At 42.0% G+C, this 26,856-nt stretch overlaps 1 protein-coding gene and 2 long non-coding RNA genes across 3 annotated transcripts; 1 reads left to right on the top strand and 2 right to left on the bottom strand.

Annotated features, from left to right (window-relative positions):
* The first annotated feature begins 101 nt into the window (after positions 1 to 101).
* LOC116330700 (desmoglein-2-like) lies at positions 102 to 20,168 on the top strand. The gene is made up of 8 exons (XM_039607030.1): positions 102 to 382; positions 1,312 to 1,446; positions 1,612 to 1,797; positions 1,978 to 2,255; positions 2,345 to 2,487; positions 2,593 to 2,814; positions 3,997 to 4,233; positions 19,984 to 20,168. The coding sequence occupies exons 1-8, from the start codon at positions 365 to 367 to the stop codon at positions 20,166 to 20,168; spliced, it is 1,404 nt and encodes a 467-aa protein (XP_039462964.1). The 5' UTR covers positions 102 to 364.
* On the bottom strand, positions 12,992 to 14,180 carry LOC120436219. Its single transcript, XR_005610248.1, has 2 exons — positions 13,676 to 14,180; positions 12,992 to 13,498 (listed from the first exon to the last, which is right to left on the bottom strand). It is a non-coding gene; the product is annotated as an uncharacterized LOC120436219 (long non-coding RNA).
* A 3,852-nt stretch (positions 20,169 to 24,020) lies between the features above and the next one.
* On the bottom strand, positions 24,021 to 24,923 carry LOC120436220. The gene is made up of 3 exons (XR_005610249.1): positions 24,870 to 24,923; positions 24,726 to 24,785; positions 24,021 to 24,643 (listed from the first exon to the last, which is right to left on the bottom strand). It is a non-coding gene; the product is annotated as an uncharacterized LOC120436220 (long non-coding RNA).
* Positions 24,924 to 26,856: the final 1,933 nt, after the last annotated feature.

Consider the following 26,856-nt stretch of genomic DNA (forward strand, 5'->3'; position numbering starts at 1 on the left):
TCATATGTGACCATATCTCACATTTAGTCTCATAGTTGGTTTCACTAATATTTGATGCTCACCAAAGCAGCTCCTTCAAAGTCTACACTATATTTGTTCTATGAGTCTGAAAAGACATGGATATAAACTGCAGTTTCGCTGGTGGTAGAAACCCCTACTACAGACACTTTTTTGTTTTAGTTTATGATAGGATATATGAGAAAGACAAGATAGTTTAAGTTGTTTTCTTCCACATTTCAGCTAACGCTTGTAATTAAGTTTGCTAATGGCACGATTACAGAAGAAAGGGATTGGTACCGTTACCGGATTATAGATGAGAATGACAACGCTCCAGTGTTTGGGCAAATAAACCCTGGTGAAGTTGATGAGCTCAGTCCTGCAGGTCAGTGGTATAAATCCCATCATAAAATGCATGGAGATGTAATACTACATGATTTCTTAATGAATTAAAGAAAGCATTGTGGCTTTGTATTTGCAGGGTGATCAAATTTTTACAATGACCTGCTAAAGGTGATAGCATAAAAAACATTGAGTTATCATGTAAGGGTAAATGCAGTCTAGAGTTAACAAATGTGTCTGAATTCTTATATAGTTAATTTTATATTTGTAAGAATCTATAAAAGCCTCTAAAAGTTTGTCCAGTATATTGAGTAAATAGTGTTACAGATGACTTAAACTTTTACAAGTTAAAGCTCTAGTGGAAAGTAAGTCATTGTTTTACATCACAAGAAAACAAACAATGCCATTTAATGCCATTCTTTTTGTTTGTTTTAAGTTTTATGACTGTTTCATTTCATGCTGTTTTTGAGGTAGTTTTGTGATGAAAGTAACAGCAACTGATGCTGATGAACCATGGAATTTAAATTCTATGATTTCCTACACCATCATAAATCTGAATCCACCTGATGATATGTTTTACATTAACAGAGATGATGGTTCCATCTTTGTTAAAAAGCCTCTTCTGGAGAGAGAGGTATGATTAGATAAAAAAAAATGTAATGCATCTCTTTCATTCAACAAGGTGTTAGAGCAAAGTGGTTGCAGCACATTCTGTTCAATCTATTTATGTAGCACCAAATTAAGTATCACAAGCACTCAAGTTAATGTGCAGGGTCAGCAATAATATGCAACTCTGTTGATGATAGAGAATGAGTTAACCTTTTGATCAGCAAACCGCAACCATAACAGTGAATTCACCCCAATGTGTCCCTTTTACAAATTTGTCTGAGAGTCTAACTTTGGACAGCCCACACATTTCTTCAGTTGCTCTTATGGTCTTGTAATATACAGCATACAATCTTCTGATTTCAGAAATGTGGTCAGTACAATCTGACTGTAAGAGGCCAAGACCTAAAAGGTTTTCCAGAAGGAAACACTGGAACAGGCAATGTTACTATAAACATCCGTGATGTGAACAACAACCTCCCCACACTGGAAAAAGAGCAGGTACTTCTCTTCCTCAGAGTCTTCTATATTAACATGATATACTTTGTGTTCAATATGTTAGAATATGTTTCCAAAGGCCTTTTTATATGATTTCAGTGATTTGAAGAAATAACACGTTAAGTGTCATAAAAAATGTTGAAATAATTATTAAGTGTTCCACTGCAGTATGAAGGAAGCATTGAGGAGAACATACAAGGTGTGGAGGTGATGAGGATCCAAGCAGAGGACCTAGATCTGAAGGCCACAGACAACTGGGAAGCTGTCTTTAATATTGTCAGAGGCAATGAAGGCGGGTATTTCAGCATTAAAACAGACCCCAACACCAACGAGGGCATCTTAATGCTTGATGAGGTACAGCAGACTAAATTTCAAAGAAATTATGTGTTGTTATGCAGTCTGTTGTGGGATGCATTTAGTAAATGCTGGCAGGATGCCCCTTACATGAGGACATATACACTCATAATACATGACATACTTATATTTACACGATCCACCATTTCAGTTTTATTCTTTATGTCTGCCATTTCACAGCCTGTGGATTATGAGAATGTGAAGAACTTTGTATTGGGGTTAACTGTAAGGAACAAGGCCCCACCTTTTTCTGGAGGATCATCATGGCAATGGGGGGGAGAATATAAAATCTATCCCATCAAAATCAATGTAAAGAATCAGCCCGAGGGGCCACATTTTGATCCCAAAGTCAAAGCTATAGCCATCTTCAAAAAAGACAACTCCTTCAACATTACAGATGTTGTTGCTAGCAATCCTGCAATAGATCAAGATACTGGAGAACTGGCTGAGAATGTCAGGTCAGTGCATACACATGAAACAAGAATTACATGTTATCTTCTCTTCCTAGGTACAATAATAACTGGTTTGTGGCCTATCTCTGATGTAGGTATGCCAAAGGCTCAGACCCAGATAACTGGTTGACTATTGACCCAGAGACAGCTGAGATCAAACTCAACAGGATACCTGACAGGGAGTCTCCATACCTGGTCAATGGGACATATTTTGCTAAAATACTCTGCATTACAAAAGGTACAGCATGAATGCTATTAGCCTGTCTCTGAAGAAAGGAAAAACCAAAAAAACTCAAAAGAAAGTGATGAATTATATATTATTATTTCTGTTTTTACATCACAGACACACCTGCTAAAACAGCTACTGGTACCATAGCCATCCGGTTGGACAATTTTAATGACCACTGCCCTATCGTGACCAGTGACATCAAGACTATGTGCACCACTGAGAATTCTGTTATTGTGAATGCTAACAATGAGGATGCATATCCTAATGGACCTCCTTTTAAGTTTGAGATTATCCCAGAAAATACTAAAGGAAAATGGCACATGGAGAATCTAAATGGTGAGGAAATGACTTCCAATCATTTCAAATGTATCTAATTAAATATACAATAGAATAAATACAATAAAAAAATCTAATACATGTATACATAAATGCATGATATGTTGGAATTTAGTTTATCAACTTATATTTCTGTTTTCCACATTTTGTAAAGCAAATTTACTTCAGTTATTTTTACAAATAAGAGGTTATATTCTTAAACTACCAGTAGACTACCAAAAAGTCGTGGTATTTCCTCTTTGTGTTTTGTTCTGTTCTGATTTAATGCACAATGGTGTCCCACCAGTTGGTCTTGTTAAGCTTACACTATTTTACAGAGTGACATATTTCCTATAATGAACTACATGTGCCTTCTCAAATCCCCATTTTGCTCAATGACCTGCAAATTGTATGCGTAGCATTCTCTACCTTAGAGTCCTGTTGAAAAAAGTTGCCAAAAAAAGAAGAAATCCACATAGCTGATGTGGGCCAGAGTAACTTAGCCCTGATTAGCTATCCTCCTGCAGGTCTGCCTGAATATTAAAAACAGAACCAATAACATCTTGTCTAGCATGCAAACTACACCAGTCTGTTGTCAAAAACCAGAAGTTCATCCACAATATTAATGCAAACAATATGAAAATGCTGCCAGCTGCACCGGTTAGCGGATGCAAACAAACGATGATAGAAGCTTTATCACAAAGAATGCCTATTGATATATAAGGAGAGATTGCCTTTACTTTGGCTGGTGTTAGTTGGTGTCTGTTTTTAGATTTCACTTGGTAAGCACTGCTTACCTTGCTTGCTCAGATAATAATTCCCTATTATCAGGCTGAACCATTGCTAATGTTGTGCTGTTAAAGGGTGGGGGTTTTCCCATGATGAGCATTTCTTCCTTACACTCTCTTTTCACTTCCCATGTGCCCCCAACAAGCGGGATGATAACTTTTGTGTTTTCTTCCTCCCCACCATCACCATGTGCTGCTCATAGGCGATCATCCGATTGCTGGCGTTCTCTCTAATACTGTAGGCTCTTTGCTGTAGAATTTCAAACATCCTGAGACCCTGTGAATTTGTGTTATGTAAATAAAACTGATTTCAAATGAATTTAATTCTATTTAATTTAATCTGTAAGATTGTCATTTCAGGAATAATATGTATTCATTCTGTACATGTGTAACATCTCTGTGTGGTTTCTGACAGATACTGCAGCTATCTTGCAGGCTCAGGACTCCATGTGGCCGGGTATCTATGAGGTGGAACTGGTGATTAAAGATCAGCAGGGAAAGGCCTGCCCAGAACCACAGAGAGTCTGGGTTCGAGTATGCACGTGTGAGGATGGAGTCGTGTGTGGAAAATGGGATGGCAATAATCAGCCAGTCAAAAGAGTGCAATTAGGACCTGCAAGTATTGGGATAATGGTGGTGCTGCCACTGCTGTGTAAGTGTTACATGATTATTCTATTTCACAAAAGAAACAATTGAGTTTTTGTTAAACCTCAGATCCACTGACCAATGTGATGCTTCAGTCAGTGAAAAACTGCAGTAAGAACACTAGCAATACTGGAAGGAGAGATAATGTTTCCCCTATATTAGCTTCTTTTCATCAGCTCCCTGTTAAATCCAGATTTTTATTTCAAATCTTTCTCACATACAAGGTCTTGAATATTTCGCTATTAGGTGATAGGGCATCACCTAATAGCATCATATTAACCTAACAGATGACTTTGCTCTCAGACTGCAAGTTTACTTGTTGTTACTAGAATTTCTTAAAGTAGAATGGTGAGACAACTTTCAGCTTTCTGTTGTCTAACCACCTAACTGTTTGGCTTGGGGAAGCATACACTGTAAAAAAAAAAAATCCTAAAAAAACAGTAAAATTCCGGCAGCTGGGGCGCCAAAATAATACCAGAAAATAACAGAAAATAACTTACAGTTATAATACGGTTATTTTCAGTAATGACAATACAGTTTGTTGCCCTAATTTTACATGAGACTTTACGTTTTTCAAGTGCTTTTAAACATTAAATTAGGAACATTTTAATGTGATTAAACAATGAAATTACCTATAAACAAGGTCAATGAATGCGGCAATATGAATAATAATACTTAAATTAAATGTTTCTATTTCACAAAAGAAACAATTGACTTTTTGTTAAACCTCAGATCCACTGACCAATGTGATGCTACACTTTTGACAGTAAATACCAAATGTGTTAGCACATCTTAATTACTGGTAAAGAAATGTAGCACCCAACTCAAGTAGCTCTGGATTAACCCTCGGTTAAAGTGGTGATAGTACTATGAGTGGGGCCCTGGGTACGTTACTTAAATTTATTGGTAAACAGGAGAAACGATAACTAACCAGTTTTAACCTTTTTACTTAGAAATCTTAATGTTGGCGGTGCCTCCACTTAGTGAAAATAATGAGTTCTGTTTAATCTTCACCAAGAATAATGAATTTATCTAACATGTTAAACCTCTTTTTTACCTTTTTAGTAACCCTTATCACTTATAAACTCTGTAAATAATAATTATGACACACACAAAACTTTAAATTCAAATTGTAAGATTTAGTCAAAATAAAATATGATTTAAATAAATAAAAAAATACAATATTCCAAGTATTGAAGTGTTTCCTTACAATTCAATTGAAGGTTTTTTCCCTCTTCACAATTCACAGTCAATGTTTCAGAAACAACACATTTATCCAAAATATTCCCATGGAGTTCAGTTCAATTTTTGTAACCTTTGTGAACTCATTCACTGAAACCGTTGCAGGCCTGATCGTTGCTCGGGCTCGTTGGACCAGAAAACACACAAATGGCCGCTTCACTTGATAAACAAGCAAAACAAACGCATGCGTGCTCAGGTCTACTCACAAATCCTTTGGGCTAAGTGCAAGGGCAAGCTGAGGGCAGGCTCGGTTGGTGACCATGCGGCCTCCACTCGGCAACGTGGTTGGAATTAGCGGCATACCCGGGCTGCTGAGTACACTGGGACAAACACACGGAAATCCTATCCACAGCAGAAGGGTCCAGAGAATTCCTCTCGGTCCACTGTGCATTAGAAATTACTATTTAGTTCCATAGAGTAATCTGTAGCTTACATACTCGGCATACATAGCTATTACAGGCGCTAAAATGCTAACATGCTAACTCGCGATTAGCATCATACATTTTAAGTACTTATACATTCCGTTTAAGCTCAATGCTAACTCCATATTCAGTACTCACTCATCACAGGGTAAAACAGTCCATAACAGGAACGTAGACTCTGCATCCACGGCTATTATTTTACTTTTCTCCTGTTAGCTCTGGTACACAACCTCCTCCGTGGCGTGCTGCTGCCGACGACTCACTAGCTTAGTGTTTTTTTCCTTCCACCTCGCTTAGATCCCGCCTTCCTTACGTCTGATTGGACAATAGGTTTACATCAACCAATGGGATAAAAGAAAATACAAGATTGACAACCCAAAATGAACTTGTAAAAGAACTTGCAGCAAATACAAAGTTTTCCTTGTTTCACATTAGATAACAACCCTTTGGTTTTCTTGTAACTTATAACTCCATGAACACTTAAATTATGATTGACTTCTATTTATTGTGATTTTAAACACGTTTTTAATGCATTTGAACTCTTTTTTTGTCTTTTAAACACATATGAAATATTTACAATAAAGTCTCTACATGACAATATTTATATCCTTTTAACCTGTAGGGTCTAAAATAGATATTTGAGACCAGGTTACACCCTCCCCGTCTAAAACATTTAGATGTCCTCATCTAACTCGGGATTTTAGACTTAGGCTCAGAGTAATGCCTTAGGTGTTTAGAGCGTTTTACATGATGGTTTTTATCTCTGGTGCTACTGAGGTTCAACTGTATAACCATGCCTTGGTGTACAATAGTCACAGGTTCCTCAGACTGCGTTCCAGGTTTGTCATAGGTCAAACGGATTACTGGTTTCACCTCTCGCTTTGACTTTCGAGTTTTAGGTCTTGTGGGAGTCCTCAACTCGACCTCGGTGTCTGCAGCCGTATCACTGGTATCTCCTTCCACATTTGATGGCTGGCATTCCTCTTCATGATAACTTTCAGAAGGTCCTTCCTCCAATTCCGGTTCACTTTCAGATGAGAGGGAATTATCAGAGGGAAGAGGTTTTGTGTTAGGTCTGTCGGGTCTAAATTCATGTCTCTGAATATGGTCACTGGTAATGGTGGGGTACTTGTAGACATACTCATTCTCAGATTCGGAGTCTGGCAAGACATCAGATAATCGATCTCCTTGGTCCCGTATCTGACGTCTGCTGGCATGACGTCGTCTGGTAACTGGTGTTCTTACTCTTTCAGGTGAAACTGAGTTATCTGCGATTCTGACAAGATAACCGATTGGTAGCAGATGGTCTCTGTGTAGAGTTTTGACACCTCCAGATCCTTGTTCCGGTTTTACCTTGTACACAGGTAGGTTCGGCAGTTGTGCGATGACAATGTAAGGTATTGACTTCCATCGGTCTTTCAGTTTGTGTTTACCAGTAAGGCCAACATTTCTTATCAGGACTCTGTCTCCTTCTTGTAATGGCTGATCTCTTACTCTTTGGTCATAACGTGACTTGTTCCTCAAATGATTCTTTGTTGCATTCTCAGTAGCTAGATGGTATGCTTGCTTGAGTTCTTTCCTCATCTTGTCGACGTACTGCAGGTGAGTCATCTCCGCGTCATCTTCAAGAACAGCACCAAAGCAGATGTCAATGGGTAATCTGGCATTACGTCCAAACATTAAATAGTATGGCGAATATCCAGTAGACTCATTTTTTGAGCAGTTATAGGCATGTACTAACTGGCTGATGTGCTGACTCCAGTTTTGTTTCTGTACATTTTCAAGAGTTCCAAGCATTGATAGCAAGGTTCTGTTGAAACGTTCTGGCTGGGCATCTCCTTGCGGATGATATGGTGAAGTACGTGATTTTCGGATACCTAACATAGACAAGAGCTCTTTGATAAGGCGGCTTTCAAAGTCTCGACCTTGATCTGAGTGTATCCGGGCAGGTAATCCGTAATGCACAAAGTATTTCTCCCATAATACTTTCGCAACTGTGACTGACTTTTGGTCTTTTGTAGGGAAGGCTTGGGCGTACCTTGTGTAATGATCAGTCACTACTAATACATTAGCAACTCCTTTGTTATCTGGTTCAATCTGAAGAAAGTCAATACAGACTAGATCTAAAGGACCGTTGCTAGTGATTTGACTGAGTGGAGACGACCGTTGTGGGAGAGTTTTGCGAGAGACACAACGTCCACACGTTTTGATGTACTGGTCCACATCAGCATTCATGCGTGGCCAATAGAAACGGTCTTTGAGGAGTTCTGTTGTCTTCTCAACTCCTAGATGTCCACATTCATCATGTAGTGATCTCATTACACTTGTTCTGTATCGATCTGGTAAAACCAGTTGTTTGTGAACTGTGCCATTGGCCAGTTTTCTCTGTCGATATAGTATTTTGTCTCTCAGTTCAAGTTTCCTGCTCTCACGACTTAACAAAGACATGTCAGGTGGTGCATTTTTGGTTGTGATAAGTTGCTTTCCAGTTTGGATGGCTTGTTTGACTGGTCCAATGACCGGGTCCAGATCTTGAGCAACTTGTAAGTCTGTAGGAGTCAACTGATCTTCCAAAGTTGCTTTTAGGCTTACTGGAAGGACATAAGCTTCTGGAATCACCGATGTAGGAACTCCAAGTTGGTCTACTAGCCTGACAGGGGACTTAGTAGCTTCATAGATAGATTCCTTTTTACAGATGGCTTTTATGGCAGATTGTGGAACATCTGTCCATTCAGTGTCATTGGTGTGTTGTCGGGACAATAGATCTGCGTCTATGTTGTGACGACCAGGACGATATTGGATGTTGAAATAAAGACGTGGCTAAAGCTGCAAGCCAACGATGTCCAACAGCATTTAGCTTTGCAGTTGTCAACACGTAGGTTAGGGGATTGTTGTCGGTTCTAACCGTGAACTTAGCTCCATAAAGATAGTCATGAAATTTATCCACGACTGCCCACTTTAGTGCTAAGAACTCAAGTTGATGGACCGGATAGTTTCGTTCTGAGTCACTGATCCTTCGGCTAGCAAAAGCAACAGGCTTAAGGCCCTCAGGGTACTCTTGATTGAGCACGGCCCCTAAACCGTTCAGGCTAGCGTCCACATGTAGGACATAAGGTTTGGTGGAATCTGCAAATGCCAAAACAGGGGCATTGGTCAGACATTCAATGATTTTTCTGAATGCGTCTTGACAGGACTGGTCCCATCGCTCTTTGAACGGCTCAGAAGGTTTGAGGTAGGTTTTGGTTGGGTCTTTGGTTTGAGCTCGCTTGTTTTTCTGAGTAGGTGGATAACCTTTGGTAAGCTCAGTTAATGGGCGGACAATGCTTGAATAATTTGCAATAAATCTGCGATAATACCCACAGAAACCAAGGAATGAGCGAAGGGTTTTCAGATCTGTTGGCTCTGGCCAGTTCCTGACAACCTCTACTTTTTCGGGATCGGTGGCTATACCATCTTTTGAGACAATATGACCAACATATTTGACTTGGGACTGACAGAACTGACATTTGTCAAGCGACAATTTCAGACCAAACTCCTCAAGGCGATCTAAGACTTTAAGGAGACGTTGCTCATGCTCTTCAAGTGTTCTACCAAAGACGATTATGTCATCAAGGTACACTAGGACTTGGAGAAGGTGCATATCACCCACTGCCTTTTCCATGAGCCGCTGAAAAGTGGCTGGGGCTCCTGTGATGCCTTGTGGCATTCGTTCAAATTGATAGAACCCCAGAGGGCAGATAAATGCAGTCTTTTCCTTATCTTGCTCGGACATGGCAATTTGGTAGTACCCACTCCTAAGATCGAGGACAGAGAACCATTTGCTGCCTGTAAGACAATCTAAGGCGTCATCAATACGAGGGATGGTATACTGGTCGGGGATCGTACGACTGTTCAAAGTTCTGTAGTCGATGCAGATTCTGATGGAACCATTCTTTTTGCGCACTACAACAATAGGTGATGCGAATGGGCTTCGAGACTCTTTGATAATGCCTGCAGCTAACAACTGCTGTAGGTGTTGTCGTACATCATCAATATCAGCCGGAGCTAAACGACGTGAACGCTCTCTGAAGGGGGTAGAGTTGCTAAGGCGGATGTTATGTTCTACGTCTTTAGCTAATCCAACATCCCATTCATCTAGAGAGAAAACATTACGTCTCTGAGCTAGCTTTTGCTGTAGTCTTTTCTTCCACTCTGTCGGAGCAGGAGAGTCACCAAAATCAAAGAGTTCGGGAGCTACGGGACTAGCTTCAGACTCTAAAACTTTAGGATCGGTGACTACGTCTACTGCATGCATCTCGGCAATGACTGTGCCGACTTGGATAGAGGTAGGTTTCTCTGACTCATTCTGTAATAGAACGATGAAACTGTTCTCATCCATGTCACTTTCACGGAGAACACCTGGCTGGACCAACACGCCGGATGGGAGTTGGGGCATGGCAGGTGCTTCAACCAAAACAACATCTTGGGGTTTAGTTCTTTTCTGCTCTACTTTACACGTGGCATAACATTTTTTCCCGGGAGCAATGGTAAGTGGCCCTGGACCTTGCCATTTCACTTGCCCTATGGGATCGTTGGCTGCATGGGACGTTAAGGACTGAGTTTGGATTTTGTCATAAACTGCCTGTATTCTCATGGAGCTGACTTTGTTTTCACTACCGCTATCTCTGCACAGCTGAAATAGGCGGCTGAACAGAAAAGCGTTGGTACCAACCACTACAGGGGTTTCATGACCTTGTGGGGGCTCAGGACAGACGAGAGCGAGGACGTTAAGAGGACCCTTGACACCTGCTACATCCTCAGGGAACTCTATCTCTACCACTACATACCCATGGTAAGGATAGGACTCAGCTGATAGGCCCCAGATGGCTAGATTGGAAATGGGCTGTATAGGGACTGTTGGTATGTTGGCTCTATACCAATCCTCAAAGATAATGGTCACTGTTGACCCTGAATCCATAAGACCATGGCATGAGATGTTATTGACCTTGATAGGAGCTATGGATGATGGACCAATAAGACCTTCCGGTATGTTGACACTTTGAGTTGGAACATTGGTAGTATTAACTCGAGCAACACACTGATCTTGAGTGTCTGTACTTTGACTTTGTCCATGTGGGCTTCCATGCACTTGATGAATAAGCTTTTTGATCACCTTTTGAGCATTCTCCGGAGCTGTACATTTGTTTGCAAAATGGCCATTTTCTCCACATCTGTAGCAGAAATTTTCTGACTCTTTACTACTCTTTGGCTTAAAGGTAGATGATTTTGGACTGAAGTCTGCTTTGAACTTAGAATAGTGGCCTCTCTCTTTTGCATAATGTTGTGGCTTTACTGACATTACACTTAACTGGGTTTTCAGCTCTTTGACTTCTTTTCTTAACTGTTGCACTTCGTTGCTTGTGTCTGATTTCTCTTTTTTCTTTTCTCTGGACATCTTTTTGTGGCTTGACTCTGTAGAATGAGACTGCTTGTTCAGCTCTTTCAGCTTTTCTTTTAGCTCTTGAATTTCGGACTGAAAATCATGTTGCTGACAGTCTTTGGAGTCTGTTTCACTTGCTACTTGCACTGCATGCACGTGCTGTCTCTGTGCTGGTTTTTTGAGTTTTTGTCTTGCAGCTTCACGCTCCTCTTCTTCTCGAATTTCTTTCAGTAGGCTTAAAAATGTTGGAGGATCACTTCGCTTATCTCTTAGACCTAGCTGAAGCAGCATTAAGTCTGATTCAGTGGCACCTTTAATGAGTTGCTCTAGCCTTGCTTTGTTGGCTTCGTCCACTTGTAGGCCTCCTTTTTGCACTACTTTGTTCAGTAATCTTTCCAGTCTCAGTAAAAAGTTAGACAAGCACTCACCTTGTCTTTGATGCATAGCTCTGAATGTGAGATACAATTCCTCACCGGATTCTGAGGTTCCAAAGGTACTTTCCAATGCCTGTAAGTAATCCATATGGTTTGCCATGGGATTAGACATGCGTACTGCTTGAATGATCTCCAGCGCTGGCCCTTTGAGACTCTCAATAATCCTTCTGCGTTTCTCCTTATCTGAGCACTCATACTCATCAGTCATGAACTTTACTTGTTCTAACCAGCTGTCCAAATTGTCTTCACCAGGTGGAGTAGGGTGGACTCCAGAGAAGATTCTAAAACGACGGTATAAATTGCTTTCATTGGGCTTGGACTGCAAAACATCACCTACCGCCCGAATGATTGACTCAGGGTTGCTGTTCCATGAGGTGCTAGGATCACATAATCTTTTAACATCCTCCAATGTTTTCCCTTCATCGCGTAGAAATCTGTCCAACTTCTCTGTGAATAGATTGGAGATTGTTTCTTGTTCTGCAACAACTATTTTCCATTTACGGCCTTCTTTAAGGTTGATCACCTCTGGCGGAACTTTGGTAGGATCGACTACCTCACGGCATTCACATAACATGGTCAGGGTTTGATTATTGGCATCAAACATTTTTCCTCTTACTCTTACCTTGCCCAAGGTTTTTACTTGTTCGAGTGTTTCTTCTACTGTGGATATTTCCTCCTCTTCAGACACTCCAATAACTAGAATGGCATGTGCCTGATCAAGCCCTTCACCTCTGCACCAATTTGCAAGATTTGGTTGTGAAACATTACTTTTAGTGGCCATAGTTTTAACAAGTTACTTTGTAGGGGGAAGAAAAGAAATTAATTGAAGTTACTTTTTAGGACCAGTGTTACTCTTAGATACTTTTGAGATTACAGCAGATTTACTTATAACTTAAAATTGATATAAAACAACAAAACAATCCCAGCGGTGCCTCCAAATGTGTAGCACCCAACTCAAGTAGCTCTGGATTAACCCTCGGTTAAAGTGGTGATAGTACTATGAGTGGGGCCCTGGGTACGTTACTTAAATTTATTGGTAAACAGGAGAAACGATAACTAACCAGTTTTAACCTTTTTACTTAGAAATCTTAATGTTGGCGGTGCCTCCACTTAGTGAAAATAATGAGTTCTGTTTAATCTTCACCAAGAATAATGAATTTATCTAACATGTTAAACCCTCTTTTTACCTTTTTAGTAACCCTTATCACTTATAAACTCTGTAAATAATAATTATGACACACACAAAACTTTAAATTCAAATTGTAAGATTTAGTCAAAATAAAATATGATTTAAATAAATAAAAAAATACAATATTCCAAGTATTGAAGTGTTTCCTTACAATTCAATTGAAGGTTTTTTCCCTCTTCACAATTCACAGTCAAATGTTCAGAAACAACACATTTATCCAAAATATTCCCATGGAGTTCAGTTCAATTTTTGTAACCTTTGTGAACTCATTCACTGAAACCGTTGCAGGCCTGATCGTTGCTCGGGCTCGTTGGACCAGAAAACACACAAATGGCCGCTTCACTTGATAAACAAGCAAAAACAAACGCACGTGCTCAGGTCTACTCACAAATCCTTTGGGCTAAGTGCAAGGGCAAGCTGAGGGGCAGGCTCGGTTGGTGACCATGCGGCCTCCACTCGGCAACGTGGTTGGAATTAGCGGCATACCCGGGCTGCTGAGTACACTGGGACAAACACACGGAAATCCTATCCACAGCAGAAGGGTCCAGAGAATTCCTCTCGGTCCACTGTGCATTAGAAATTACTATTTAGTTCCATAGAGTAATCTGTAGCTTACATACTCGGCATACATAGCTATTACAGGCGCTAAAATGCTAACATGCTAACTCGCGATTAGCATCATACATTTTAAGTACTTATACATTCCGTTTAAGCTCAATGCTAACTCCATATTCAGTACTCACTCATCACAGGGTAAAACAGTCCATAACAGGAACGTAGACTCTGCATCCACGGCTATTATTTTACTTTTCTCCTGTTAGCTCTGGTACACAACCTCCTCCGGTAGCGTGCTGCTGCCGACTCTCACTAGCTTAGTGTTTTTTTTCCTTCCACCTCGCTTAGATCCCGCCTTCCTTACGTCTGATTGGACAATAGGTTTACATCAACCAATGGGATAAAAGAAAATACAAGATTGACAACCCAAAATGAACTTGTAAAAGAACTTGCAGCAAATACAAAGTTTTCCTTGTTTCACATTAGATAACAACCCTTTGGTTTTCTTGTAACTTATAACTCCATGAACACTTAAATTATGATTGACTTCTATTTATTGTGATTTTAAACACGTTTTTAATGCATTTGAACTCTTTTTTTGTCTTTTAAACACATATGAAATATTTACAATAAAGTCTCTACATGACAATATTTATATCCTTTTAACCTGTAGGGTCTAAAATAGATATTTGAGACCAGGTTACAGAAATTTTTAGGTTCCACCCTTTCCTTGTTGTAAGAAACCCATCGATCCATCCATCTTCTGTCAGATGCCCGAACCACCTCAACTGGCTCCTTTCGATGTGGAGGAGAAGCGGCTGTATTCTGAGCCCCTCCCGGATGACTGAACTCACCCAAACTCTAAGGGAGAGGCCAGCAACCCTTTGGAGGAAGCCCATTTCTGCTTGTATCCACAATCTCGTTCTTTTGGTCACTACCCCACAGCTTGTGACCATAGGTGAGGGTAGAGACATAGACTGACCGGTAAATTGAGAGCTTCGCTTTTTCACGCAGCTCTCTCTTCACCACAACAAACAGGTCCGCATCACTGGAGTTGGAGCACCAATTTGTCCCTTCTCCTGTCACTCATGAATAAGACTCCAAGGCTACGTTCACACTGCAAGTCTTAATGCTCAGTTCCCATTTTTTGATCAAATCCGATTTTTTTTGTCTGCTTGTTCACATTACAAATAAAATGTGACAGCAAACGCGCTCTAGTGTGAACCCTCAAAGCGGCCCGCATGCACAAAAGAAGACGTCACACACAACGCGCTCTGTTTAGATCCAGATCAAACAATATTGCTTGACTGTTGGCCCTTAATATAAAGACTTGTTTCAGACTTTACGTTTCCCAATTTTGCTTTAAGTTATAAAGTTATTTTGTTATTTACATATGGCCTAATAATGATCCTTATTGCTGTTTTAGAGAGGAGCGGTGCTTCAAAGGATAGTTGCAGATTTCTGTCAGAATCTGCAGATTATACAGTACAAATAAAATGTTCACGTTTCTCCAATGCTGTCTTCCCAACAGTTTCACTAACATCTACACTGGATGGCCAGGAAGCGTTCGCGATGTCTTCTCGGGCGCTGATAATTGGCGTCTGTCTTGTGTCAGTGACATAAAAGACTGATTTAATGTGACATGACCATTCAAACAACAGTCGCTTTCTAAAACATCAGATATGTATCGGATTCAGTACCACATACCAAAGTGACCCAGATCGAATTTGAAAATATCGGATTTGTGCCGTTCACACTGTCATACCATGAACGGATATGGGTCGCACAGGGTCAAAAAAGTCGGATTTGATGCGCTTTTGCCTGCAGTGTGAACGTAGCCCAAGATACTTAAACTCCTCCACTTGGGGCAGGAACTCGTCCCCGACCCAGAGTGGGCGCTTTTCCTGCTGAGGACCATGGCCTCAGATTTGGAGGTGCTAATTCTCATTCCCACTGCTTCACACTCAGCTGCGAACCGTTCCAGTGCGAGCTGGAGGCCATCACCCGATGAAGCCAACAGAACCACATCATCCGCGAAAATGCAGAGATGAGATTCTGAGACCACCGAAGTGAAAGCCTTCCGCCACTTGGCTGTGCCTAGAAATTCTGTCCATAAAAATTATGAACAGAATCGGTGACAAAGGGCAGCCCTGGCAGAGCCCACCACCCACCAGGAACTAGTCCGACTTATTGCCCGCTATGTGGACCAAGCTCTTGCAATGGTTGTATAAGGGTTGAATGGCCCGTAGCAATGGGCCACACACCCCATACTCCTGGAGCATCCCCCACAGGACACTCCGAGGGACACGGTCGAATGACTTCTCCAAGTCCACAAAACACATGTAGACTCCCATGCACCTTCAAGGCAAACTCCCATGCACCCTCAAGTATCCTTGAGAGGGTAAAGAGCTGGTCCAGTGTTCCACGACCAGGACGAAAACCGCATTGTTCCTCCTGTATCCGAGGTTTGACTAACGGATGGACTCTCCTTTCCAGCACCCTGGCATAGACTTTCCCAGGGAGGCCAAGGAGTGTGATCCCCCTATAATTGGAACACACCCTCCGGTTCCCTTTCTTAAAGATGGGAACCGCCACCCTGGTCTGCCACTCCCGAGGTACCACCCCTGATTTCCATGCAACATTGTAGAGGCGTGTCAAACAGGACACCCCTACAACATCCAGACCCTTCATCAACTCAGTGCAGACCTCATCTACCCCAGGGGCTCTGCCACCAAGGAGTTGTTTAACTGCCTCAGTGACCTCGCCCCCGGAGATAGGCTGGTCATCCCCTTTGTCCCCAGACTCTGCTTCCTCCACGGAAGACGTGCCAGTGGGATTAAGGAGGTCCTCGAAGTATTCCTTCCACCGCCCCACAATTTTCTCAGTCGAAGTCAGCAGCGCTCCACCCGCCCTATATACAGTGCAGGTAGAGCACCGCTTTCCCTTCCTGAGTCGCCTGACAGTTTGCCAGAATTTCCATGAGGCAGTCTGAAATTCTTTGGCCTCTCCAAACTCTTTCCAAACCCAAGTTTTCCCTTCAGCCACTGCTTGAGCCGCGTTCTGCTTGGCCTGTCGGTACTTATCAGCTGCCTCAGAAGTCCCACAGGCTAACCAAGCCCGACAGGAGTCCTTCTTCAGTTTGGTAGATCCCTTCACCTCTGGTGTCTACCATCAGTTTCGGGGGGTTACTACCACGACAGGCACCAACCACACTGTGGCCGTAGCTCAGCTTGGCGGCTTCGGCAATGGAGGTGCTGAACATGGTCCATTCGCACTCAATGTCCCCAGTCTCCCTCAGAATCCTGTTGAAGCTCTGCCAGAGGTGTGCGTTGAAGATCTCGGGGACTGGGGCCTCTGCTAGGTGTTCCCAGCACACCCTCACTATACTTATAGGTGTGCCAGATCTGTCCAGTGTTCTTCCCTGCCACCTGATCCAACTCACCACCGGGTGGTGATCATTTGACAGCTCAGCCCTGCAGGTCTGGTGATGTGATTACAAAATCGACCTGCGGACTAGAGCGTCCTGGTGCCATTTGCACTTATGGACACTCTTATTTTCAAACATGGTGTTCATTATGGCCAAACTGTGGTTTGCACAGAAATCCAACAACAAAACACTGCTTGGGTTCAGATCCGGGGGGCCGTTCCTCCCAGTCACTCCCCTCCAGGTCTCACTGCCAATGCCCACATGAGCATTGAAGTCTCCCAGTATGACAACATAGTCCCCAGGCAGAGCATCCTCCAGCACCCCACCCAGGGAATCCAAGAAGGCTGAGTACTCTGAACTGTCACTCGGCGCATAAGCACAGGACCGGTTCCTCGACCCAAAGGCTCAGGGAACAAACCCTTTTGTCCACTGGGAGAAACCCTAACAGGCAGGCAGCAAGCTGAGTAGATGCTAGAATACCCACCCCAGCCTGCCGCCTCTCACCAGGGACAACTCCAGACTGAGACACAGTCTAGCCCCTCTCCAGGAGACTAGTTCCAGAGCCCAAGCCGTGCATTGACGTGAGCCCGACTATATCTAGCTGGTGCCTCTCAAAATCACTCACTAACTCAGGCTCCTTCCCCGCCATTGCATGCCCCAAATGCCAATCTTGGTAGCCGGGAATTGGTCCGCCAGGGCTTGTGCTCCTGGCCCGACACACAATGCACCTGACCCCTATGATGCCTCATGCGGGTGGTGGACCTGCAGGAAGATGGGCCCATGTCCCTTTTTCGGGCTGTGCCTGGCCAGGCCCCATGGACTAAGGCCCGGTCATCAGACGCTCGTCCTCGGGCACCCTCCTGGGGCCTGGCTCCGGGGGGGTCCCGGTAACCCTATCCCGGGCAGGGTGAACTGTTTCCTAGGTGTTTTTCTCATAGGGCTCTTCTGAATCGCTTTTTGTCTGGTCCGTCAACCAGGACCATTTTCCCATGGGAGGCAGGGGGGCAGGGGGCAGAAGCCCAACATAGCCCCTGAGATCCATGGGACACACAAACCCTTCCACCACAATAAGGTAGCAATTCGCGGAAGGGGTCCTGAGAAACCTCCGCAAGTCCTGAGAAAGCTTAGCAATAAAGTTTGCCATTCCAACATTCTGCTAAAAAATCCTTTGTAAATTTATGTCTTTAATTTTTTAATTAGAAGAAACATAACAAGTTGGTCATCCAACACCCAGCAAAAAATGGCGATCACATGTCTGTAGGGAGATGAACAACATGCAATATAAATCAAGGCATGGACAAAGGCAGAGGCACAGCCAAGCACAGGCCAATCAATCAAGGTTCAAGGTTCAAGGTTCTTTATTTGTCACATGCATAGTTATACAAGTATAACACACAGTGAAATGTATCCTGACACGCTCCTCGACATGTGCAAAAACATGGGGGGGTAGAGGGATAACATTATAAATATATATATATAGTGTATACATTGGGTGAATGTGCAGTAGAAGCAGCAGCAGGTGAATTCTGTACATTAATATGAATAGACATCTGACTATTTTACAGAATGGACAATATAAACATATTTAAAGTTAAAGGAAGTTAAAGGAATTGAGTGTCTGGAGGAGAGTCTCAGTCAATTATAGATGATGTGAGATGGCGTGTGTGTGTGTGTGTGTGTGTGGGGGGGGTGTTGGTTTAGGGCCCGGATGGCTTGAGGATAAAAGCTCTTCTTGAGTCTCTCTGTCCTTGCCGGATGATGCGGAACCTTCTACCAGATTGTAGAAGTTGGAACAGTTTGTTGCCAGGATGGGACGGGTCCTTCAGTATCTGCGTTGCTCTAGTCCGGCATCTCCTGGTGTAGGTGTCCTGAAGTGGGGGAGAGCAATCCTGCAGCAGCGTTCTGCTGTACGGATCACTCTCTGGAGAGCTTTTTGGTCCTTCACACAACTGTTCCCGAACCACGCTGTCATGTTCTGTGTGAGGATACTCTCCACAGCGCCTGTATAGAAGATCCTGAGGATCTTGGAGAGACCCTGAACTTCCTTAGTTGTCGGAGGTGATACAGGCGCTGCCTAGCCTTCTTGGTCTGGACCTGAATGTGGGCAGCCCATGTCAGGTCTGAGGAGATGTGGACACCAAGATATTTGAAGGACTGCACCCTCTCCACTGGAGCTCCATTGATGAAAATGGGTTTGTAGTCTCTGTGCTGACTCCTTCTGAAGTCCACCACCAGCTCCTTGGTCTTGCTGACGTTCAGCTGGAGGTGGTTGTCCTGGCACCATGATGCCAAATTCTTCACTTCGTCCATGTAGGCCGCCTCATCGCTGTTGGAGATGGCACCCAACACCACTGTGTCGTCAGCAAACTTCACAATGGTGTTGGAGCCGTGGGTGGCCACACAGTCCGAAGTGTAGAGGGAGTAGAGCAGTGGCGAGAGGACACACCCCTGTGGTGCTCCTGTGTTGATGGTGATGCTGTTGGAGACACACCCACCCACCCTCACCACCTGAGTTCTGCCGGTGAGGAAGTCCAACACCCATGCACACAGACGGCTGTTGAGTCCCAGGTCCCTCAGCTTTGTGAACAGTCTGCTGGGCACTATTGTGTTAAACGCTGAACTGTAATCAACAAACAGCATTCTCACATAGTTACCCTGTTTCTTGTCCACGTGGCTGAGGGTGGTGTGCAGGACATGGGCGATGGCGTCTTCAGTGGATCAGCCAGTCAAATAAAATATAATCAACTATATTGTGTTGTAAATTTGCTTTTGACACACAAATGTGAAATAGTTTGCATAAACTAATGACATTACTGTTTTACCACAAGACCAAACCAGGTATTAATCTTATGCAGTCTGGAGCCATTGTTCACTACACCCACTAGTAATTAATTAAATTAATTAAACATAATCACATTAACTTCTTGTAAGAATTGAAATGCCTCCAAAACATAAAGAAGTCTCTGGTAATAGATTCAATTTGTGCATCTTAAAAACTGTGAAATAATGCCTCTCCATTAAACCACATTTTGAAACTTAAACTCTGTCTAAAACTTGTTTGTTTTCCAGGTTTTTTTCTGTTTCTGATCTTCTGCCACTATAAAAAAGCACTGAGAGATTTGTCCCCTGCAAATATGGTCAGGTTTAAAAATCCTTCAGCAACAGCCCCAGAATACACCACCCTTGCTGTGGCTACAGAAAGTCTGAATTCTGGGACAGTATTACACTCAGGTGATTGGCAAAGGCTCAACTGATGTCCAATGGAAGGAACTACGCGAAGGACAATTTGTTAGTTATTGTATTGAGGACTCAGGTTACTCTGCTGACTCTTTGCCTTTTGGAGTCAGACCGTTACCTTTAGTTTCTCAAAGACCTCAGACCAACGTTCAAGATTCTTGCAGGGTTGTACAGGAGCAAAATAAATAAATAAATAAATAAATAAAAGTACAAATACATTAAATAAATAAATAAATAAATAACCCTTCTAATAGCAAATTAATGGTGCATTCTGCCATGACCCCTTGGTTTGGTGTTTGATTCCTGTTATGAATTCTTCCTTAATATTTTTAGCCTAGATTCCTGTTTACAAACTTTTCTGTTTTGCTGTTTTACAGTTTAAAAAGTTATTTTTAAAGTTTAATGCTGTTAAAGTTTTGGTTTTTATCCATTGTGTTTTGGGATCCTTGATTTTATGGTTTCATTATTCTTATAGATTATGAGTCTTAGTTTTGGTAATATTGAGGTGCTTATTATTTTTACTTGGTGATTTCCAATGATAACTTTTAATTTAGTGTCACCCTGATTGTCCTGTTCTTTGCACCTGTCTGGCTCCTCGTGTTTCCTTTTTCAGTACTGTAAACCTTTCATAACTTTGCACTTCTGTTACCTTATTTACTTTTTGGAACTTATTATTCACAGTTAAAGCTTGCTTTTCCATTTAATCCCCTGCCTTCCATTTTCCTGTGCACAAAACAGTATAGTAATGCCTCTATCAATGATCAGACCTTAGCTGCGGTAAAGCAAAGTATGATAACCATGAGGGAAGGGATGACCACTATGAATTCAAGATAGGCAAATTAGGCCACATGGTCCTGGTAAAGGAGTAGAAGCCTGTCATCTACAGCACTGCCGTGCAGCAAATGCACTGCTTTGTCCAGCTAGAGGTATAGAACACTCTACAGTTGGTTAAAGCACCAGCCATTTGTATCCCTGCAGTTTCATTGAAAATGCTGAAGGATAGTCAGTATTCCTTGTTCAGAGAGGTACAATCCATAGGGCTTTCGGGATCGAGGCCTGATTACGCTCTACAGGTCTAAAATTATAATGACTAATAAATTTGATATTAAATATAGTTGGTCTGTAGGGGTTTGGATACATGCTGCCACAACAGCTTGAAAACAAGAGGTCTCAAGTGTTCAAGTGAGCTGAGAACCTTTTGTTTGAGCACTCAGAAACTATTCAGTCACTCCCGATTTCGTATGGATGGCCACTTTCTTCAGGATGGAAATCATTCATCACAGGATTAAAGCAATAATTCAGATCAACTTACTGATTTACATCCTTCACTCTAAGGAGCAAAGCCAGTGGAATAAAACCAATGAAACTAGTCCCTCCACAGTAACAGAACCCACACCACAGGGGTTGGTGTGATTTTTCATTTAATAACTCACCTCTCCCAAGTTTTACTGGGTCTGCTCTTTCCTCATATATGCACTGCATTATGTTCAGTAAAGTGGGTATGATTGATGGTTTAGATCAATGTATTTAATGAAACTTTTGTACTATGTGTGTTTTGTACCAACAAAAGACATTAAAATCCACGAGTTCACGGGACTTTAGTGCTTATGTGTGTGTGTGTGTCTGTGTGTTTTAATGTCATTGGGTTTCTAAATCGTCCCAGATGGGTAGTGTTATTAAGTTTGTGCATTTTCTTTGTTCAGTACAGATAAAACAGTTGTGGGTGATTTTAGCCTTCACATGGATCCTGAAAATGACAGCCTCAACACTGTTTCTAATTCTCCATTAGGCTAACTTTACTTCTTGTCACGACAACCCAGCAGTTTCAGTTTTTAATGTTTTGTCATTTTGTATTATGGTTTGAGTCCACCTTGTTAGTTCAAAATTTAGTCCTAGTCCCTAGGTTTTTGGTTGTTAGTTTTCCCTGTGTCTTTGCTCCTGTGTTTCCCTCTGTGTATCTGTGTTCATATAGTTTTCACCCTCTTATTTGATCTTTGAAATTTTAAAAATATTTTTTTAATCAATCAAGCCGGCACTGCTGGCTGACTTCTAGCATGATAAGACGTATGTCATCCATACATAGGCCAGACCTGGCATAGACGCCACTGTTTATGCGATGGCATGCCATATCTGGCTCGATTGTGGTTTGGTTTATGTGGCCCAGACCCATAGAAAACAGGTCTTCCCTAGATCCGGCATCAAGCTGGCACTTCTGACTGACCGGTGTCATGGCAGAGTGTATGTGAACCAGATGTGGGCCAGGTCTGGCAGTGATGGCACTATTTATGTTCCTATTTTAGTTAGAAGACCCAAATGCCATGTTGCAATACTATACAGCTATGGGAGCCAACGTTTCAAATGCAGGTTTGACAGATTTGTGAGTGTACACTTTGTCCAAAGCCTAGTGAGGGTTTACTCATGTTTACCACTGGGTGGCTGTAGCTCAGGAGGTAGAGCAGGTCACCTACTGATCGGAAGGTTAGTGGTTCGATTCCTGGCTCCTCTAGTCTGCGTGTTCAGAATGTGTATGAATGTAGTTAGGAAGCACTCAGTTTAGAGAAAGTGTGTGATTTGGTAACTGTGGCATGTTGTATAGAGCACTTTCAGTAATCTGGGATAGTGAAAAGCCCTATTGTCATGTTACTTATGCACATGTTGTTATTACATGGCTCAGTTGAGGTACACATTAGTCTGACATCTGGGCCCTGTTTCAGAAAGCCGGTTTAGTGCAAACTCTAAGTATACCCTGAGTTAACGAAAACTCTGGGTTTTCGGTTTCACAAAACGAGTTTAGATTAAATCTGAGTGAGTTACTATGACGACACACTCCGTGAAGCTAACCTGCCCCCTAGCAGGTTTACTTCAACTAACCCTGACTGTCTCCGCCTCTTTGTCGGAAATCTGACTGTAGGAAGTGTCAGACATGGCGTGCCCCTTCCTTGAAGACCCAGTAGATGTTGAAGCCCAAATTCTCCGCAGAGCTCTCCGCCGGGAGAGAGTGATTAGAGCGCGTTTGGACATTTTATCATTTCCTGATGATTTTCTGTGTGAACGTTACAGTTTTTCAGCACAGTCTATAATTTATTTGAATAACATCCTCAGGCCTTATATTGCTCATGTGACACATCGCGGACATTCTCTCAGTTCTGTACATATTATTTGTATTGCACTTCGTTTTTTGCAAACGGGAGCTTTCTGTATAATATTGGTGACGCTGAGCACGTTTCCAAGGCTACCGTCTGTCGGGCAGTCAGGAATGTTACAGTTGCACTGAAACGTCTCCTGTACTCGTTTGTGGTGTTCCCGGTCATAGACCCACAAGATTTATCAAAGAGGATTCCACAAAATTGCAGGTATCAGGATGAACAAAACTTAATTCATGATGTGGTGATACTTGAACTACTACTTAAATTTTACATTTATTTTCAGGGTTCCCAGGCGTGATTGGCTGTATAGATGGCACTCACATTCCAATCATTGCTCCTTCAGTAAATGAAGGAGACTATGTGAACAGGAAGTCTTTCCACAGCATTAATGTACAGGTACATAGTTCCCTGTAGCATTTCAAACTAACAAATTATTTCATTATAGTAATGGATGCTAATTTGTGTTCTCTGCACTGTGAAGATCATATGTGATGCTGCCAACATTATCACAAATGTGGAAGCCAAGTGGCCAGGCTCTGTTCATGACTCACTTATTTTTTTCGTGAATGTACACTGAGCACAAAATTTGGACATGGTGAGTTGAAAATACTTTAAAATATATAAAGACCAATTGCTACAGGGACATTTGAACTGAAGTGTATCCTTCTGTCTTAGGAGAGTTCACTGGCTACTTGCTTGGTGATAGGGGGTATCCATGTTTACCCTATTTGCTTACCCTTACCCTGACCCTGAACCGGGCCCACAGCAGCGATATAATCTGGCTCATTGCAGGACAAGAGCCAGAGTTGAAATGACTATCGGAATGCTTAAGGCCCGGTTCCAGTGCCTTCAAAGACTCAGGGTCACCCCAGAAAGGGCATGTGACATTATTGTGGCATGTGTGATTCTGCACAACATTGCCACAATTAGAGGAGAACACTGTCCTTCTGAACCAAACATCCGCAGTGATCCAAACCATGAACATCCTGACCCTCCCACGGACATACAAGATGGAAGAGCAGTCAGAGACACCATATGTCACAATCATTTCCTTTGACCCATCACCTCAACATGTTGAAAGACGAATAAACAGATTTTTTGTTCAACTGGCTTTATTGGTCGCCTGTATTTCCTGTACACAAAGTATTAATAAGTATATTAGTATGTTGTTCAAACACTGAAATAATTCGTCCATCTCTGACCACTTCACCCACCCTTAACTGATGTTCCAGCAGTAAAATCTCAAGCTTGGTCTTTTGGATCTGCTGCTTGAAGTGTTCCATTTCCAAGTCGCATTTTTCTATTTTCTTGATCAAGTATTTCTTATACAGCTGCTTTACAGGGAGCTATGGAAACACAGGAAATAGCATTGACATTCATAGTACATGCCTACTTAGGTTGGTTGTAAATCAGTGCTGAACATCTTACTGAGGAAAGGTTTGTTGGAGAAGTGGCTGGACCCTCTTCCTCTGCATTTCCATCATCACTCTGTTAGAGACATAGAAAGTCCATGGTTTTATTATAGTACCACATTTTATTCAATTGTTATATTTTCCATTGTAAGATGTAAACCTCATAAAGTGTCTCTGTTGCTTCCTCCTCTGTAACAGCTGTCAATGTTTCTTCCTGTAGTAAAGAAATTAACAACATTGCTGTTCTACTGTAAACTCATATAATCTGTGGAGTATTAAGAGTACTCACAACTGCATGTTGGTCTGGCTCAACAGGAGGCTGCACCAGATGCAGTACACCATCACCATCAACTGATAGAATATGAGGTTTATACAGGTCACTTATAACTTACAAGGAACCAAGTGGCAATTAACAAACATATACCAATCACCTTACACTTCATTGTCATTATGCTCTCAAAGACAACCAAGACTGAGGGAAGGCAAAATCAGTAGGAAGATAACTTCACTACAAAATAATTCATTATGGTAAAGAGTTTATCAAATGAATGAGTAGCACTGCAAAGGTGACTGTGAAGAAAGGATGTATGCACATCATGTATTATTTTGAATTAACCTCTTATGTAGGCACTTGTGTCTTGCGGGGTTATTAACTCAGAGGATGTCCCCGCAGAGATGCCTTCAGCCACAGGGCGCCCACTGTTTTGGCTGAGGGCCAACTGCTCAGCCTCTGTGAGTGGTGGTGGTGGAGGACCCCCACCTGTTTTTCCAGACCTCCGCTTTTTCTGTTAGCTATAACGGGTCACATTTGAGCATACAGAGTAAGCAAATATGTACTTGTAATGTGCTCAGATAATTTCAATAAGTGCTTACAGAAAGAAAATGAATGTAGCCTCTAACTGCAATTGATTTACATAGGACAAACAGACCAAGCACTATGGCTCATAATACAATTACACCTTACCTGTTTGGACTATATTTTTTATATTTCATTTTACTTGCTGCCAGGAACGTTTGGGGCCTGTTGGGTTGCACCTGCGCTCACATCACATCACAAAATAAAATGTATAAAATAAAAAATAAAATGAAATATAATAAAATAACGTGTTAAATGGGTGGAAATCCCTAGATCAATGTTTAAATTAACACTCACGCATTGACTCTGTCGGCTATGTTTTGCCATGCATGCTCCCTTTCTTTTGCAGCTGAGGCTGTGTTGCTTTTTTTCGCAAAATATGCATAACATGCAAATTTTATGAAAAAGTAACACAGCCTCAGCTGCAAAAGAAAGGGAGCATGCATGGCATAGCCGACAGAGTCAATGCGTGAGTGTTAATTTAAACATTGATCTAGGGATTTCCACCCATTTAACACGTTATTTTATTATATTTCATTTTATTTTTATTTTATACATTTTATTTTGTGATGTGATGAGCGCAGGTGCAACCCAACAGGCCCCAAACGTTCCTGGCAGCAAGTAAAATGAAATATAAAAATATAGTCCAAACAGGTAAGGTGTAATTGTATTATGAGCCATAGTGCTTGGTCTGTTTGTCCTATGTAAATCAATTGCAGTTAGAGGCTACATTCATTTTCTTTCTGTAAGCACTTGAAATTATCTGAGCACATTACAAGTACATATTTGCTTACTCTGTATGCTCAAATGTGACCCGTTATAGCCAACAGAAAAAAAGCGGAGGCCCGAAAAACAGTGGGGCTGATATTCAAATAAATCTATAATTTATTTGAATAACATCCTCAGGCCTTATATGAGCAATATAAGGTTTGAGGATGTTATTCAAATAAATTATAGATTTATTTGAATAACTGAAAACGGTAACGTTCACACAGAAAATCATCAGGAAATGATAAAATGTCCAAACGCGCTCTAATCACTCTCTCCGGCGGAGAGCTCTGCGGAGAATTTGGGCTTCAACATCTACTGGCTCTTCAAGGAAGGGGCACGCCATGTCTGACACTTCCTACAGTCAGGTTTCCGACAAAGAGGCGGAGAAAGTCAGGGTTAGTTGAAGTAAACCTGCTAGGGGGCAGGTTAGCTTCACGGAGTGTGTCGTCATAGTAACTCACCCAGAATTAATCTAAACTCGCTTTGTGAAACCGAAAACCCAGAGTTTTCGTTAACTCAG

The sequence above is a fragment of the Oreochromis aureus genome, linkage group 23 (genome assembly GCF_013358895.1).
Source record: "Oreochromis aureus strain Israel breed Guangdong linkage group 23, ZZ_aureus, whole genome shotgun sequence".
Classification (NCBI taxonomy): Eukaryota; Metazoa; Chordata; class Actinopteri; order Cichliformes; family Cichlidae; genus Oreochromis; species Oreochromis aureus.

Excerpts from the sequence above, each read along its gene's own strand:
- LOC116330700 (XM_039607030.1), top strand. Across the intron at positions 2,815-3,996 it reads GCACATGGAGAATCTAAATG|ATACTGCAGCTATCTTGCAG; the intron begins GTGAGGAAATGA and ends GGTTTCTGACAG. Across the intron at positions 4,234-19,983 it reads GGTGGTGCTGCCACTGCTGT|GTTTTTTTCTGTTTCTGATC; the intron begins GTAAGTGTTACA and ends TTTGTTTTCCAG.